This window comes from Sclerotinia sclerotiorum, genomic scaffold, assembly GCF_000146945.2.
Source record: "Sclerotinia sclerotiorum 1980 UF-70 scaffold_8 genomic scaffold, whole genome shotgun sequence".
NCBI lineage: Eukaryota > Fungi > Ascomycota > Leotiomycetes > Helotiales > Sclerotiniaceae > Sclerotinia > Sclerotinia sclerotiorum.
Window position 1 is genome coordinate 1,223,390 of NW_001820828.1, and position 16,571 is coordinate 1,239,960.

The window sequence follows — 16,571 nt, forward strand, 5'->3', positions numbered from 1 at the left end:
GACCAGCGATTGATGGGGATAAAATGGCGGATAAAGCACATTTCTATTCCTACAAGGAGATACGGCTAAACCTCGATTCACCCATTCAAAATTCTACCATTTTGATTCGTTTACCTGCACATGGAACTCCAGCCTCAAGAATAGCACAAAAGCGACCTCATATTACGGAGATTCCAATTGCGGAGGATGAAAAAGCTTTCAAACAAAAGTACTTAGCTACTGCCGGTTCAATATATCATCGCACACAAGACGTCTTTCCTCGAAGCTACTTGTGGAGGGTGTTGGAAGATGGAAAGGTGTTGTCAGTACAGGCGATCGATGTATCGAGACAACAAAACACGCCAGACGCACATCTCACTTTGAGATTACAATTCCCGAGTGCCATTAAACCTGGTTGCGTTGCTTTTGTAGATTGTAAGGAACATGACTACGTCAGCGCATTTGTGTTGACCGAAACACATCACCTTTATAGTTTGAGACTTTGGCCGGACTTCTTTCGCAGCCCTTCGAGCACGGAGAATAATGTTGGAAACTGGTGCAAGTCATATATATCTTCGGTCTTCAGCTTCAAAAAGCCTCATAGGATGGTTGCGCTAAGTGCCAATGAATTGTTGATCTCTAATTTTGATGGAGGGCTTTTGAAGTTAGAGAGAAAGTCGGGTGGAGATGGTATGTTGAAGCTCTATTGTGGAAGCTCTGCGGCTGACTAACCCTTAAAATAGGTTCCGAGTGGAAAGAAATACATTATAATCCAGGTGGATGGAGAGATGGACTAAAGAGTTTAATACCTTTCCAAGGAACCAACACTATTCGATATGGAAATGCCAATGTCGAATTATCCGCGGTTACTTCTATATCTTCGCCATCAACCAGCATTGATGGACAGTCATATGCGTTTACTGTTTCTCTCGATCATAATCTTCGAATTTGGAATTTATTTACTGGAAGAATTGCATATGTCGGTGATATCCTTGGCCAGGAAACAGATAATAAGAACCCTAGAAAGTCAGTCATCGACCCATCATATTCACAACTAGTCAAAGTATATGGCCAAAATGACGAAAGCGCTCTATGTGTCACATACTCCCCGATTGGTGAAGGGCAATTTAAATTCTGGAATGTTACTCCAGCCGCAGAGGTTGGAAACCTGGTCGTATCAGACTCTTTCCCTAATAATACATTAGTCCCTCAAGCCCCTACTTCAGACCTATGGACCATGGCGGATTTCTCTGTCGTTCCGGATAGAACAAGAAATTCCTTGACTTTATGGACCTTATGGAAAAACAATACAACTTATCGAGTACAAAAGCTTTATTTTGGGAATGATTCTGAAGAAAGGATTGAGAAATTGTGGGAAGAGGGCTGGGAAGCTATGGTGAGCGAAAGTTTGGCCCAAACACCCTTACCCACCGTCTATTCTGGCGATGCCTCGGACTCAACAGACAAGTGGTTAGCATACATACTATATCCGGGTAAATTCACCCACACGACCATAGAGACCGGATTGGCCATCTACGAAAAAGGTCTAGGGACATCGAGGGATACACCACGCAGATCTGCACCATTACCTGAGAGATTATGTTCCAGTATTGCCATTACCGCCACATTAAATCGAGCATCTGATGGAGGTGTTGATTTTGAACAATTTCGCCTTGCCACTGATGCACAATGGAGACGATTTTATCGACTGCTTATTGAGTTGGACAGACAAAGAGGTGAAGCTTTATCTTTGACAATTGACCCTATGGGAGATATGCCTTGGATTGTCTCAGCCGATGGATTATCAGCAGTCCGAGATTGTAGTGGTTTAGAGAGAATATGGCACAACCCCGAACAGACTCCTGCTAGCATGGAATATGTATCTACTCTCCTTACTGCTGGATCTTTGTTCGGTGAGGCGGTCCCAGATGTTCTATATCATGGCTTCCGCTCAGCTATATTAGGTCAGCTTTACCAAGAGCCAACCTTGCTTCCGGCAGCTAGAATGAAGATGCTTTACGACGGTTGTGATTATTCGAATCAAATTGGTGATGAGGAGTATCATCAGCTAGTGACAAATTTGGGAGGTACATTCAGGGATGTCAATCCTCATGTATATGAATCTCTTCTTGACTTCATGATAACATCCATTGGAAGCGAATTGAGACATCCGTTACCCTTGGCCAACACTGGCAATAGGCTGATTGTTAAGGGTGTTCAAGAGACTATTGAGCTACATCGAAGCATTTGTCTTGATCAGCTCCTTTTGTTAATTCTCATTGAGGTTGAAATTAATCACGGGGAGGAGGGAATTCAATTTGAGACCAGCGCAGTTTTCAATCAGCTTCTGATTATGCTCAAGAGACTCGAACTTGTTTCTTGGTTGGCTAAAACTCAAATTGACTTACCTCTTACAACTCGTGAACGCTCAAATTCCTTGGATGGATCAACATCAAGTTTGTCAAAGAAGTCAATAACCTATGAGACTGTCACAGTCCTAGAAGGTGTTCATAGACATTTATTCGGGTTAGACCAAGGAGTATCGATGTCTACAGCCTTGATGGACTTCATTATAGAATTATGCAAGCCGGATAGTACATACGAATCTTCGCCTGCTATTATTCAATGTTTCTTATTGAAGCAAAATCACTCTGATTTGGCCATGGAATTTTCTCGCTTCACTGAACACGATTCATTCTCCACATATATTCAAGGAAGAGCTTGTCTGGCTGCTAATGATCCTCGCACTGCGGCATTGCACTTTAAGAAGGCTGCTTTTGGAATGGGTAAGTTCTTCCTTCAATTTACCATCAAGAGGTCGTTCAACTAACTTCTATCCTCTTAGCATATCCAGATCACAAACACGCAAACACACACAGTTCAGGTCTTCTAGACGAAACGGAAAAGAACCTTCTGAACGTAGGTCTCCCAGAATATTATTCTCATATCGTCTCTTTATATGACAACGAAAAAATGCACTCCTTCGTCATCGATTTCTCCCGTCTAGCTCTACAATTTATCAGACCTAGTCAACACGATCCTCAACTTAGCACCGAAATGCACAGTCGTCTCTTTCACGCTGCTCTCCAAACCTCTCGCTACGAACTCGCTTACTCAACCCTATGTCTCTTTACAAATACGGCCCTCCAAACTTCCTCACTTCGACTACTCATTACCAAAATGTGTGAATCATCCCACGCAACCCAACTTATTTCCTTCCCTTTCCTCGGACTTCAAGACCTTGTCGATGAGATACTTGCACAGAAATGCTCGAATATCATTGAAGTCACAAATGGTGTCCCATATCACAAAATCCTTTACGCGTGGCGGATTCAACATTCCGATTTCCGTGGCGCGGCAGCTATTTCTCTAGAAAGATTATACCGTCTCCAAGCATCTTCCGAAAGCGATAGTAAAATAGGAAGTGGAGAATTCGGTGAAGAAGGAGAGACATTAGTTACGAAACAATACGTAGCGGTTATTAATGCATTGAGTTGTGTGGATCCAAAACATGCGTGGATTTTATGTGAAGGGGTTAGAGGGAAAGATGCAGGAAATGGAGGAAGAGGGACTGGAAGGGGTATTTCGAAAGGAGGGAAAGATGATGAGGGTGTTAATGTAAAGAGAAGAGTAGTTACATTGGCGGATGTTAGGAGAGGATATCAGGAAGAATTGGATCGCGTGGCGGCAATTGAAAATGGAAGATTTAGTTTAGGTGGTGGGGATGGTATTGGTGGTGCTGATATGATGGAAATGTGAATCTCAAGCAGGAGATAATTCCATTAAGAAGAAGAAAAGAGGCCACAAAATGAAAAGATGTAATGTATGCGAGAGCGTGTGAGCGAGCGAGCGACAGACAAACAAACAAGGTAATAGGCGTAAATGATCGGTTGGTTTTGATTGATTGGTTGATTGATTTGGCAGGCATACTTGAGTAGGTATCGATGGATGAATGAATGAATGGATAGATCATGATGAGATCTTCTTTCAAAGAAAAAGAAGATGGTTTTGGTATCTTCTCAGGCGATGTTGTAAGGATAGAAATTATACATATTTTTTTATGGAATCGTATAAATTACCTGGACGATTGATTAATTGATTGATTTATGGGCGGATTTGTGGGATTTATTTATTTCCTTCATTTATAAGTCAGTCAGTGGAATAAATACAGCATGGTATGTAAAAGGTGATGAAGAAGAATTTGAACTACATTATTTAGTTAGTTCGACACAAATACAGGTACAGGTGCAGAAGTGAGTCTTCATTTAAATATCTTTATTTATTCATGACATCCTAGCATTTTAGCCCTTACTCGTAAAAGTAAAAGTTACTTCAAGCAAGGAAGAAACCCGCCATATCAGCTATCTATCAAAGCCTTCCAGAGACTCGTATTGTACATTCACGAAAATGCCACCCTGAAACTTTTTCCTGGCCTTCAAGTAAGTATCTCCTCATATCTTAGTATTTTTACTGAACTGGTTGTTCCCCCCAATGATCAGATCGATTCATGCATGCATTTCAGTCCATTATCTAAAACCCATAAGTACGCACGCAAAAGGAAAAGTAAAAATAAGAAAAGAAAATAGGCTGTTGGTATCAACGTATTAGAAACGAAAGAAATTAGTCAAAATTTCAGGACATGCGATTATTTAAGCAGAGATTCGCTTCTGAGCCGCAGGACTAGGAGCTGAATGTGCACCAGCAATCTTGGTCTGTTGGCCGAGGGCTAAAGCATCTTCTGGTTGTTGACGGTAAAGAACGATTTCAGATTGTTTGAAATAACGTCGGGCATCTGTGTGGTTGTTAGTTAGGTTTCGAAGAAGAGTTAAAAGAAATGACTTACCCTCATCAATGAGAACTAAACTCAAATAATAACGGGTGGAGTATTTCTTGTTGACTTCGCGGAAAGTAGGAGTCAAATCAAAGCCGCCGAGGAAAAGTCTAATAGGAATAGTCTCTCCTCTTGATGGTGAGCCATCCATGATCTCAAATCGCACCAAAGTTTCGCTTTCATTGTACTGGTTGGGGGGTGTTCCGGTGGTCTCCCTTCGAATAATAGACAATTCCATATGTTTAATCTTGAGACGAACCAACAAGAAATAAATGCGGCCAACGATAACATCTTTGAGGTGGTATTTCGATTTTGAGTATTCAAATTCGATATGCAAGCAATCCTCAATACCAACATCCATTTTGATGGAACTATTCATCTCCGGAGGAATTCTATAAGAGAAAACCCAAAGATCCTTCTCGCGGATAACGTCTGCCATTCGTCTAGAGACCGTGACTTTAATAAAATAACGTAACTTGACATTAATACCATTGTAAGATTCGTATTGTTTTTCGACATTTTTGAAATTGAAGTCATAAGCTTGTGGGTGTTGTAAGTCGCCAGGGGCAGCAAGCTCTTGTCCTAATGACAAAAACTCATAGTGATTTCCTCGATCGTAAAACATTTCTGTGAGGTCTAAGGTTAGTAAAATGAAACCAGTATGTTGACCAAATATCTAAAAGATGTGACTTACCAATCATTCCAATAAATTGCACTTTAATACCTGTGTGCTCTAACCTTTTTCCATCCTTAGGTCTAATAGTGACAGCTCCTCTAACCGATTCACCGTCTTTGTAAAGTGGTACCCTTTCCTTGGTACTTTTGTTTTTAACCTCCACTGTTTCCCGACTATCTCCATCTTCAAGAACGATATCAATATCGACTGGTGCAGAAAATAAGAAAGACATCTCGATTATTGTTGAATGTAGTTGACCTGGAAATACTCAAGGTCCGGTTGAATGTTGTTGCTCTTGCTGTCTTCAAGATCAGCTAGGTAGAGGAATCTGGCAGTAGATTGCAACGGCACAGAACTCAATTCGGGTGTGATAGTTGGCTGTCGAACAGTCGAGTAAGAACTCAGTTGCTTGAAATTCAATGATGTTGGGCTCGATGAATTCTAGATTCTCAAGATGCGCTTCTTCAAGGGATTGCAGTTCTGAATCTGGAAATGCTGAATAATGGCGGTAAAATCGAGCAGTTCCTGAATCGTTGATGTAGGGGATATTCTCGTGTTGTGATTGCTTGTATTGGTTCTTTGCGAGCTCGGCGACAAGAATTCTCTTTGCTGGAAGGATACGGATTCCGGCTTTCCTATTGTCGATTTAATCAACTGTAACTCCGTGAATGGGAATCTGCGCGCCAAATCCGAGATGTATTCGGTAGAACCCCGTGCGGATTAAGGAAGTGTCGAGGGGAAGCTTGCGAAAGGTGTTACCGTACAATCTACCCTAACACGAGTGCAGAAATGATAACAGTGCTTAGATCTAGTAAAATCAGAACTAATTTCGTTCAAAGGGATTGGAAGTTCTGGTGAAGCTTTCTTATTCTTGAGGAATGAGGAGTGCTTTTGAGGATCCATGACTTGAGTATGATGAAGCTCCAGTGTTGGTCCGGGTGTCTCGGAATATTGTTTTGCCGTTGTATGCTAACTTGGTATCTTTCATCTATTTACTTTTTGGGTTTGTGGTTGAAGGTGTGAAATATTGGAGTTTCTCAAAACAATAAACAGCTTTACATGTCCAAGTTCCAGACGAAGCAATTTCCCAATTCACCTTTCAAAAAGTGAGCTGTTTATCTAAGCAATATTTCCCGTGCAACCGCATCTACGATATCAATTCTCAAAGCAGAGTTGCGACTGCCGGTCCAGCTCAAGCTCCAGCTCCAAAATGTCACTCTCTAGCTATGTAAACAGTGAGTTTGCCCTTCTTTGACCCTTATTTTTGCCTTTTACCTTTTACTCTATTCTTTTCGTTAGTTTCACCATCGGCGCAAATTATGAAAGCAAGCAAAACTTACAACCGCATCCTAACAGCTCCCTAGAGAAAGTTCTAATCTTAACTGCGGATTCGAGAACGTTGGTTGGTACACTTTTAAGTTGTGATCAGCAGACCAATCTGGTATTTACTCCCTTCTCTTACCCGTCTCTTCTTTCTCCAATTCTTATCTGCTTTCCCTCCACTCCAATTACTCTCGCCATCTCTCATCTTCCCTTCACCATCTAACAAACCTAGGTCCTATCCCAAACCATTGAGCGCATAATTAGACCTCCAGAAGACCCCGAAGCCTCGAGTGAAGTACCACACGGCCTTTATTTGATCCGCGGTGACAATGTCGTTGTAGTAGGGCTTGTGGATGAGGAGCTGGATGATAGTATCAACTGGGTGGAGGTTAGGGGTGCGGTTATCGGTGGGACGAAACATTCATGATTGAATGCTCATGATTGAGGATTTATGATTTGGGGCATGTTTTGAATGCAGGGGATAGAAAGCGAGTACATGGAAGAAGGTAGGGGCATGATCGAAGAAGGAAGAGAATTGAAAAAAATCAGGGGGAAGATACCAAAATTTGGGCACTTAAAAGAGCCCGGATGAGCGCGCATACCAGGTGGAAGGAAGAAAGGATACTTATGCTGCATTAATTGGCGTTGGATGGATTAATATTAAAAGGGAGCTTTATATCCATCTTCTCGTTTATGTTGGCTAGGAACATAGCTGAAGCGATTCCCATATCAAGGAAAATTACAAAATTTAAAGGTCATATATATCATGAAATGAGTGGAGACAAACTAGAAGGCATGTCAAGATGGTCTTCAAGATGGTCTTTAAAACAGCTCAAACTCTAATTTCCAAAACTAAGCTTCTAGGTACAATGAATCATCTTAAATCCAATTTGATGACATGTGCTGTAATCAAAAACCAGTAGGTATCCAACCCATTAATAAGTCTATCCAAAAACTCTTTCCAAAAGATAGGGTCCAAAAGCGGCTTCTCCAGGAGTACCAACAATTCTGTTGACTCTATTACCCTTATGAACACTAAGCCAACCACCATTATCTCCAGGCTCGTCAGCTGTGATATCAATTTCATTGGTAACATGAACGACGGTAGTAGTATTTTCCATTGGATCTCTAATATCCACAGCTCCAGGGCTCTTGACTTGTTCAACTCCTGTCTTCTTTCTCATTCGTCTATCAACAACATGCATACCTCTAGTCCATTGACCAGAGGTCTCAACTCGAATATCTTCAGGCCCTCTTGGGAAAGTCATCCAAGCCGGGGATGAACGTGATAGCATGTACCAGATACAAAGAGGATCATGCAACTCAAGGCCTGGATCGCTTGATGCATTTCTGCCAAGAGAGTTCATTTTCTCGTAAGTCTTGTGGACAAATACAGATGTCCACTCTGCTAGAGGACTTCCAGCTTTGATTAGAGGTTTTAATTTTGCTTGAAAGTCTGATTGATACAACTGATGTGGAGTTGTAATATCAAGGGGGAATAATGTTAAGTTGAGTTTCCTTGAAAGATTCTTAGGATATGGTGGTAGACTTGACTTGTTCAAAGGTACAGGAGGCATGGTGGTGATTGGGTTTGGAGATGTAAGAGCGAATACTCTGGCAGTTGCGACTGCATCAGCGTAAGTGTTGAATTCAGCGACAGGTGTGATATTGCCCTCCACATCGATGGCACCACCCATTACAACAACCTCTTTAACTTTCAAAAATGTTTCCGGGTCTTCTGCAGCAGCCAAAGCAATATTGGTCAAAGGTCCAACACAAACAATTGTAATTGTATCTTTAGGATTTTCTCGGAGTAAGCGAAGCATTTCCATATGAGCAGGAGCTTGTGAAGCTGTGAATGATGGGGATGGAGAAGCGAGTAAGCGGGCTTCAGCAACTTCTTCAGCGGTAGCATTTGCGGCGGGAGGTTGAAAGAGTGTCTTCCATGTATCTGCGGGGGAAAGATGTGGATGCTATGAGGGTATATGTCAGTTGAAAGACGGAAAAGCCAAATGAAGGGGCATAATTATCTTACACTAGTATGAACACCACCAAGACCATCAATACCGTCTATTGCCCAAATTAGTTAATACTCCAGAGGAATTTATGTGCTGGAGTTCCTACGAAAGTAATCTGCCATAAGCATCTCATCTTCGAGTGGGTGGTCTGCGCCAACAGCGACGATAGGTTTTGACTTCTTCATTGCTTCGAATCCCTCAAGTTGACCACGCTCTTTTCTCCATTTTAATTCCTGTTCGATAACATGGAATAAAGCTACACAATTTTTCAAACAACTTCAAATTTAATTAGTAAGATGATCGGCGAACAATAGGTATTATGATCTTAATATACCTCTGAGCTTCTACATTTCCATAAGTTATGGAAAGCATCATGACATCAAGCTCCTCTGGCTTTGCAGCCAAGGCTAACATAATGGCTAGAACATCATCGACACCTTTTGGGTTTTTATTAACTTTATATCCTTAAATAAAAAGGTGATTGAAGATCTTACCAGGGTCTGTATCGATAATGACACGGTTAAGAGACATTTTGACTGAGATTGAAGTTTCTTTCCCTCTGCTCACACTCTATATATGATGACGTCTGGACGATGATTGATGGTAGAGATAGGATAGAAAAGCAAAGGATAAAAGCAAAAGGAGAGTAGGACTAAAGAGTGAAAGGATGACTAGATATAGACAGACGATCTAATATCTAGGTCGTCTACTTGAATAATAATGCGCTGGATTGTTTGTTAGATACGAAGTAGTTCTTCAAAAGTATACCAATATACCGGTATTCCTTGTATCATGACAATGTTCCACCAACAACTGACTCTGGTAGATTCATCCTAGACTCACCCTAGATTCACCCCACCTTCAATTATCTTATCGGAGCGTCGGACATAATTGATCCGAAATACATCTCATCCAATGAGGCTCCCTTGCATGCGTTTAAGGTGACGCTAGAAAACATGGGGAGCTCCAATAATGATCAAGGTTCAGTTGGTCTGTTGCTTTTATCTAAAGGCCACATCTCGATACAAGTTTCTCATCAAAATCATACCAGTCATACATAGGGTTTACAACCCCGTCCTATATCTTCCTACTCTCCCTTCCCATTCTCTATTCTTCCTCTTCTCTCTTTTTTAAAGACATCCATATTCAATTCTAATTCACAAATTGTCTTTTGTTGACAATTAATTGAATATCCCTTCATTCAATTCGATTCGAGTCAAGGCGAAAATCACTCATCAAACTTCGCCTGATGTCCCAATAGGTCGATCGACCCCCATCCGAGAGAGCTCGAGAGCTTGGTTCCGACATTATTTCTACGTTTAATCATCTGCGGTTCGTTTCATCATGAGTAACACCAGTCTACTCACTACTGCCATTGGCTGGACGGTTGTCCTCGGCGCAGCAGGATACTACTACCTCAACAATAAATCCAAGGACAAAACCAAACCTCAGAATGTTGTCAAACAAGCGAGTAAGGTTGTTGAAGATCGCAAGGAGCCAAAGTCCAAGAAATCCAAGAAGGATAATGGATTGAGCAATGGTGAACAGGACAACAAGTCTTCTGCCAAGACCGAAAAGAAGAAAACTCCTGCTCCTCAGAAACCCGAACCCAAGCAGGAAACTGCTAGGCCTGTCGCCAATGATTCCGATGATGATGATGATGCGGAAAATAACCGTAAATTCGCTCTTCAATTCGCCAAAACTCAAGCTGGTACTCAACTCTCTGGTAAATCTTCTACAACTGCAAATCGTCAAAAGTCTGTCAAACAGTCTCGTGCACAAGAAAAGGAAATTAAAGACTCTGGAAATATCACCGCTGGCGATGCTGATGATGATCAATCCTTCACCAATTCTCCTGAAGTTGGCCCAACCAGTGTTACATCTCCTATCGCAAGTGGTATCGCTGATATGCTTGAACCTGCTGCCCCTGGTCCGTCCGTCTTGAAAGTTACTGAACCTACCAACCCTAAGCCAGCCAAGAAAGAAAAAGCCAAGGCTGCTCCACAACCTACCGAGACAAAGAAGCAAAGACAAAACCGCGCCAAGATTGAAGCTGCCAAACTCGTAAGAGAGCAAGAAGAAAAGGAACGCAAGATTAAGGAAGAAAAGCAACGTCGTACAGCTAGAGAAGCCGAGGGTAGGGCTGCTAAGGATGGCAGTCAATTCATGGCCTCCCAAGCTGCTAAGTCCGCTTGGACTGCCTCCCCTGCCGACAATGCCACAAATACTTCTGGTAATGCTGGCAAGTTTGACTTGCTTGACACCACCGAGGATAAGACAGACAAGAAGACCGCTGCTCCAGTTAGAAATTTCTCAGAGAGTGAGGTTACAGGCAGCCAATGGCAAGGATACGGAGATTATGATGAACGTGTCAAGACTGTCATTGAAGATTCTCGTGAATGGGAGCAAGTTTCAAGCAAGAAGAAGAAGGCTAAGAAGGAGAAGAAGGAGAGTGCTGTTGCCGAGGGTGCTGGAACCACCAGCTCAAATGATGAGAAAGAGTACACCATTCCACCAAAAACTGAACGAAGTGCTCCAGGACAAAAGTGGACAGCAGACCTAACTTATGTCGACAAGGATGATAATGTTCATGAGATTCAGAAAGAACTTCAAGATTCTGAATGGGTGGTTTCATAATCACACCCTGATATAGGTTTATCTGATCGAGATTAAGCAATTATTCTTGATATTAATCTACCACCACCAAATTCGAATATTCCGTTCTTGTATTCTCATGGCGTTTGAGCTTTCCTTCACATGTACGGTGTGATATTCGGGAGGAAGGGCTAGTTTTGACTGCATAGGATCTCAATGACTTCTAAAAGTCTTTGCATTGGTATCATGGATGGTGGGTATATTGCATAGGTTGATGCACACGCTTTGATTGACGTTTTCGAGTTATCTTGATTTGATTGGCGTCTATGGTCAAACTTTTTCTAATTCGTATGACAAATGGGATCAAAATTAAAAATGCAGTTTAACTTTGCCTTTTTTTTCTTTCCCTTTTTTTCTTTAATTTCCTTTTCTGCTCATGGTCGGTCATGACATGCATGATCTTAAACAAATGTACTATCAAATGATATTTAGGTCCTTGACATGGTTTCGTGGGGACCAACAATTCATAGGCAAAAATGATCATGTTCTTAAAAAGTAATTGCAATTTATTAGTGGTAATAAAGTTTATAGACTTTTGATATGATGACGTTTAGATTTCATGGATTGTTGTGCGAATTTGACTACCTGACGTGAAGTGCGAACAAATTGGGTTATATGTAAAGGAATTTAGCTTCGAGGATTCATCTGGATTTATTTATAGAAAGATGTGAATCTCTTTTATGAACGAAAACGCCTTCGGTAGGACGAGCTGCGAGGTAGTCTTACCTCTGTCAGCGAGGGGAATTATTTTTCCGGCGCCGCACTCGAAGCTCGTAGTTCATACCATATGTCAATTCATCTGTGCTGATACTCCACACTCAAATGCTTGTTTTCATCTCATTCCATTCCCCTCTCAGGTTCATTATGTTCGAGTACAGTCCTCGCCATAGTTTTGTAGGGTTTTATGAAACGAGACAGAACTAACGTCAAAAGCTACCACGCAGCGAAAAATGATTCGATTCGCTTCCTACTTGACGAGCTGACATAGCATATGCAATACACAGGGTATCAATTCGTGGCTCGGTAGCTTGGCTCCATTGAAAACCCATGAAGAACCCATGAGAGACCATGAAATCTTCAGCCTCACGCTTTTGCACAAGTGATTGCGGCCGCCCCGAGGTTGGGGGCTGAGATCAGTGTAATGTTGATGTGAGTCGAATATATATTCGAGTTTTCTGCTGGCTCTTGTTTTTCTTTCATTTTCTTGTTTTTTATTGATTTTTTGTTGGTTTTTTGGGAGGAGACCAAGAAGACGGCAAGCTTTGAATCAATTGAAATTATGATAGCTTGAGGAAGTTGCAGAGTTATTTACACGTTGATTTGAAAAGTTAGGAGACGAGGCTGAGACCTGAGAAATATGACTTCTCTCGATAATACCAATCAAAATGTTCTTGGGCTGGTGGCATTGATTGTTTCGGTGGTAGCACTTTTAACTACATGTTTGCAGGTGTTGCAACAGTATTTTTCGAGTGCAGAGGGGTATCGAAGATGTGCGGAGTCGGTGATGGGGCCATGGAGTAAGGGGACGAAACGAAAACTTAACATAAAAGAAATTCGAGTCGAAGTGGTGTTCGAGACGCCAGTTATATTCATCGCTCCTCCGCATAACAAACGAGGTCCAATTGAAAACAGGCCTATTCATTACATGGATGGCTCGCCAGAATCATACGCAGAGTCAAAAGTTCTGGAACCTAAAGCACAATTACAGAAGGATAAACAAACAATTCAACAAGTCCATACAGCGGATGATGAACGAGCATCGTGGGTTACCCTGTTATCGAGTCTTCAAATGAATGAACACGACTCACGGGAGTGGGATGAAAAATTTCGTTCGAGGACGCCGCCAACAGGGAGACTAATAAAAAAACCCGAATACGAATTAGCTGTGGCTTTACAGGTCAAAACACGATCTTGGGACTTCGTTCCGTCTAGCATAACAAGGCCATATGCAACATCTGCCATATGTCATTTGGTTGAAATGATGGCTTTGTTAGGGATGTATTGGAAAGTATTCGATCAGATTCAGTGGAACCTCAGAGCAGAAGGCAATGGTTTCATTCTTACGTCAACTACCGTTCACGGTCTAGGAGTTATGGTTACATTTTCAGTTACGGGGAGATCGAGTTTTAGGGAAAATCGTGTCATTCCATCCAATCATATCAAGGATTTATGTTTTGGAACGGTTCCAAACATTTTCGAGGATGACGAGTACTTGAAGAAGAACCCGGAGTCTCAGAACGTGACGTTACAATTTGGGAGCCCAGAAGATGTTGATACAACTTTGGAATCTCTTGGTTGTACACCCGAGATTCTTAAAAGATATAGAAAAGATCACAAGCACATATTTTCAGGTACGTTCTCTTCCTTTCCTCTACCTGAAAAGATATCTAATGATTTATAGTCTCCTTTGAATTGATCGGTATGCTAGGCAAGGTAGTTCGGCTTCGTGGCAGCAACTTTAGAATGATACCAAATCCTACCCAAGATTTTTGGTTGAAGAAGATTGGTAAAAAGCCTTCCTGGAACATTATCACACTAGTGGAAATATTCCAAACGAAGCTTGTAAAACTTTGCGAGCGGGAAGGCTATAACGACCTACACGCTGTTGCTGCAATTATCAGACAATGGAAAGACATTGAATCTATAATATGTGTAGATGATGAAGGATCCGCTTTTCGCAGCCGAGAATCCATGATTCGAAATCGAATGTCCGAATACGATCTTAGTATAGAAGCGCGAGAAAGAATCCATGATGCCCTTGACGACAGGACCAAATTCCTCCTCCATCCAGGAAGACAACAAACTATTATCAAAGTGGTAGTAGCACACATCGACCACGTTACGAAAGTTCTAGAAAATCCTAACTCTCCTTTAAATTCGATCGTGGCCGTTCATAAAGAAGAACCTCTACTAAATTACTACTTTGATCAAATACTCCCCGAGATTACCACCCGAGATACCGATTCCAGACTTTTGAATAAACACGAGAAAGAGGAAAGACATATTATTTGGGTTTCCTTGATGTTTAGAATGTTGTGTTGGTTCTTGCTGCATGATTGGAATAAGGATGATAAGTGTGGGGTTCCACCTGATTTGAAAGGAAGCAGAATGCCGGTATATGTGGGATGATGTTAGGAATTGGTGAAATTGAGATGGACAAAAGATGGATAATTGAGGATGTGGGGGGATGAAATGTCAAAGGCTTGCTCTGGTTTTCTTGCAAGCGTATGTTTAAGGGGTGTTTGAAATCTATGGTTTTGTTTTGGATATTTTTGGCGCTATTCAGAGGATCACAGCACTCTCCTTCTCAAATTGTTTGTAATATACCCATGGAGCATAGCGTAGCATGCGAGGTAATTGGATATTAAAAGATTTTGATTTTACTTTGATTTTACTTTGATTTTCTTCCATCATTCATTCCCATGCTATTTCGCTAGCAATGTCATAACTTCACCTCTCACTTCACAGAACTCATCGCAGAATTCATTCACCAAAAAGCTCCTCATCAACAACACAATGTCTAGCCATCTCAAACTGTTCATCCGTCAAACAAACCAAAGTCCGATGTCTCGCCCCCTCCCTCCCCACATCCTGCACCACCTCCTTCATCTCCCTCCCATTCTTCACCTCATCAATCTCAAACCCCAAACATCCCACCTCGTGCACCACCCTCCTCCTCAACACCTCACTCTTCTCACCAATCCCCCCGGCAAAAACCAACGCATCAACTTTCCCATGTAAACTCACGTAGTAATGTCCAATATATGATAATATCCTATCGATAAATATATCAAGCGCGAGTTTCATCTGGGGATTGCTGGAGGAAGAGGATATTATGGTGCCGAAATTTGTGGTTCCAGTTAGGGATTTCCACCCGGATTCTTGGTTGAGGATTTCTTCGGCTCGGGAGATGTGCAGGGAGGTGGTGGAGGAGGGGGAGAGTTTTCCGACGTTGGTTGCGTAGTGGAATACTAGACTTTTTGGGAGGGAAGGAGGGAGGTGGTTAGTTTTGTGGTTGGTTTGTTTTTTTGGTTTTGAGGGGGGGATTGTTTTATTCGGGGATTTAATGTGGGTGGTAGGTAGGAAGTTGGAAAAGGAAGGATAGGAGGAAACGAAAGAAAAAGAAAAAGAAAATACCTAGGATCCAAACTCCCACTCCTCGTCGCCCCAGGCAATCCCGCCAAAGGCGTCAACCCCATACTCGTATCCCAACTTCTTCCCCCCTTAACTGCACACGCACTAGCACCACTCCCCAAATGCAACGCAATAATATTCAATTCCTCCTCCTTCTTCCCCAAAAACTCCGCTACACTCCGCGTAATAAACGCATACGAAATCCCATGAAATCCATATTTCCGCAATCCATTCTTCCGCGCAATGTCTTGATTAATAGGATATGTAGAGATATGTTCTGGAATCGAGGCGTGGAATTCAGAGTCGAAGACGGCGATGTTGCGCGTGGAGGGAAGTGTCGAGATACAGTGGGATATGATGGAGAGTGCGGATGTGTTGTGTAAGGGGGCGAGATCGGTGAGCGTTTCTAGGTGGTGGTATGTTTCGTTTGTGATGATTTTGCTGGTTTTATAGTCGCCTCCGTGTACGACGCGGTGGCTTGCGATGGATATATCTTCGACTTTGGTGATTTGTGGGAATGAGGGGTCGTTAATTAGATGGGATAGAATGTATTGGAAAGCATCTTTTTGGTCGGAGATTTTCTCATTCTCGAGTTTTTGGTCTTTGCAAATGAGGGTTCCTGAGCGGGTGTATTTGAGGGTTGCGGGAGGGGATGTGAGACCGGAGATTTGACATTCGGCTAGTTGGGTTGGGGATTGGGTTTTGCGGGCTGTGAAGATGGAGATTTTGACGGAGGAGGATCCGGCGTTTATGGAGAGGATTATTTTGGACATGATGAGGGTGGATGTGGTTTTATGTTGAGGTGAGGGTTGAGTGTTGAGGAGATATATGAGGATATGAGGGGTATTGAACGAGGTAGTTAAGACTTATTTGGAGTTTATTGCTCTGATCGTAGACATGGGACTGACACTCAATTCCTCAAACCTCAAGAAATAAAGAATGATAATAGGGAAAT

The 16,571-nt window shown here is 42.1% G+C and overlaps 7 protein-coding genes across 7 annotated transcripts; 4 read left to right on the forward strand and 3 right to left on the reverse strand.

Annotated features, from left to right (window-relative positions):
* Positions 1-23: 23 nt before the first annotated feature.
* SS1G_06783 (hypothetical protein) lies at positions 24-3,738 on the forward strand (the record flags this gene model as incomplete). The annotated part of the gene is made up of 3 exons (XM_001592492.1): positions 24-669; positions 723-2,765; positions 2,825-3,738. The coding sequence occupies 3 exons, from the start codon at positions 24-26 to the stop codon at positions 3,736-3,738; spliced, it is 3,603 nt and encodes a 1,200-aa protein (XP_001592542.1).
* An 890-nt stretch (positions 3,739-4,628) lies between these two features.
* Positions 4,629-5,718, reverse strand: SS1G_06784 (conserved hypothetical protein; the record flags this gene model as incomplete). The annotated part of the gene is made up of 3 exons (XM_001592493.1): positions 4,629-4,771; positions 4,823-5,437; positions 5,505-5,718. The coding sequence occupies 3 exons, from the start codon at positions 5,716-5,718 to the stop codon at positions 4,629-4,631; spliced, it is 972 nt and encodes a 323-aa protein (XP_001592543.1).
* A 978-nt stretch (positions 5,719-6,696) lies between these two features.
* Positions 6,697-7,236, forward strand: SS1G_06785 (hypothetical protein; the record flags this gene model as incomplete). Its single annotated transcript, XM_001592494.1, has 3 exons — positions 6,697-6,721; positions 6,851-6,927; positions 7,042-7,236. The coding sequence occupies 3 exons, from the start codon at positions 6,697-6,699 to the stop codon at positions 7,234-7,236; spliced, it is 297 nt and encodes a 98-aa protein (XP_001592544.1).
* A 517-nt stretch (positions 7,237-7,753) lies between these two features.
* Positions 7,754-9,358, reverse strand: SS1G_06786 (hypothetical protein; the record flags this gene model as incomplete). The annotated part of the gene is made up of 5 exons (XM_001592495.1): positions 7,754-8,782; positions 8,845-8,879; positions 8,934-9,103; positions 9,162-9,264; positions 9,322-9,358. The coding sequence occupies 5 exons, from the start codon at positions 9,356-9,358 to the stop codon at positions 7,754-7,756; spliced, it is 1,374 nt and encodes a 457-aa protein (XP_001592545.1).
* An 813-nt stretch (positions 9,359-10,171) lies between these two features.
* On the forward strand, positions 10,172-11,464 carry SS1G_06787 (hypothetical protein; the record flags this gene model as incomplete). The annotated part of the gene is made up of 1 exon (XM_001592496.1): positions 10,172-11,464. The coding sequence occupies one exon, from the start codon at positions 10,172-10,174 to the stop codon at positions 11,462-11,464; it is 1,293 nt and encodes a 430-aa protein (XP_001592546.1).
* A 1,375-nt stretch (positions 11,465-12,839) lies between these two features.
* On the forward strand, positions 12,840-14,611 carry SS1G_06788 (hypothetical protein; the record flags this gene model as incomplete). Its single annotated transcript, XM_001592497.1, has 2 exons — positions 12,840-13,833; positions 13,884-14,611. 2 exons carry the CDS (start codon positions 12,840-12,842, stop codon positions 14,609-14,611), a joined length of 1,722 nt encoding a protein of 573 aa, XP_001592547.1.
* Positions 14,612-14,965: 354 nt separating this feature from the next.
* SS1G_06789 (hypothetical protein) lies at positions 14,966-16,389 on the reverse strand (the record flags this gene model as incomplete). Its single annotated transcript, XM_001592498.1, has 2 exons — positions 14,966-15,299; positions 15,620-16,389. 2 exons carry the CDS (start codon positions 16,387-16,389, stop codon positions 14,966-14,968), a joined length of 1,104 nt encoding a protein of 367 aa, XP_001592548.1.
* Between the last annotated feature and the right edge of the window lie 182 nt (positions 16,390-16,571).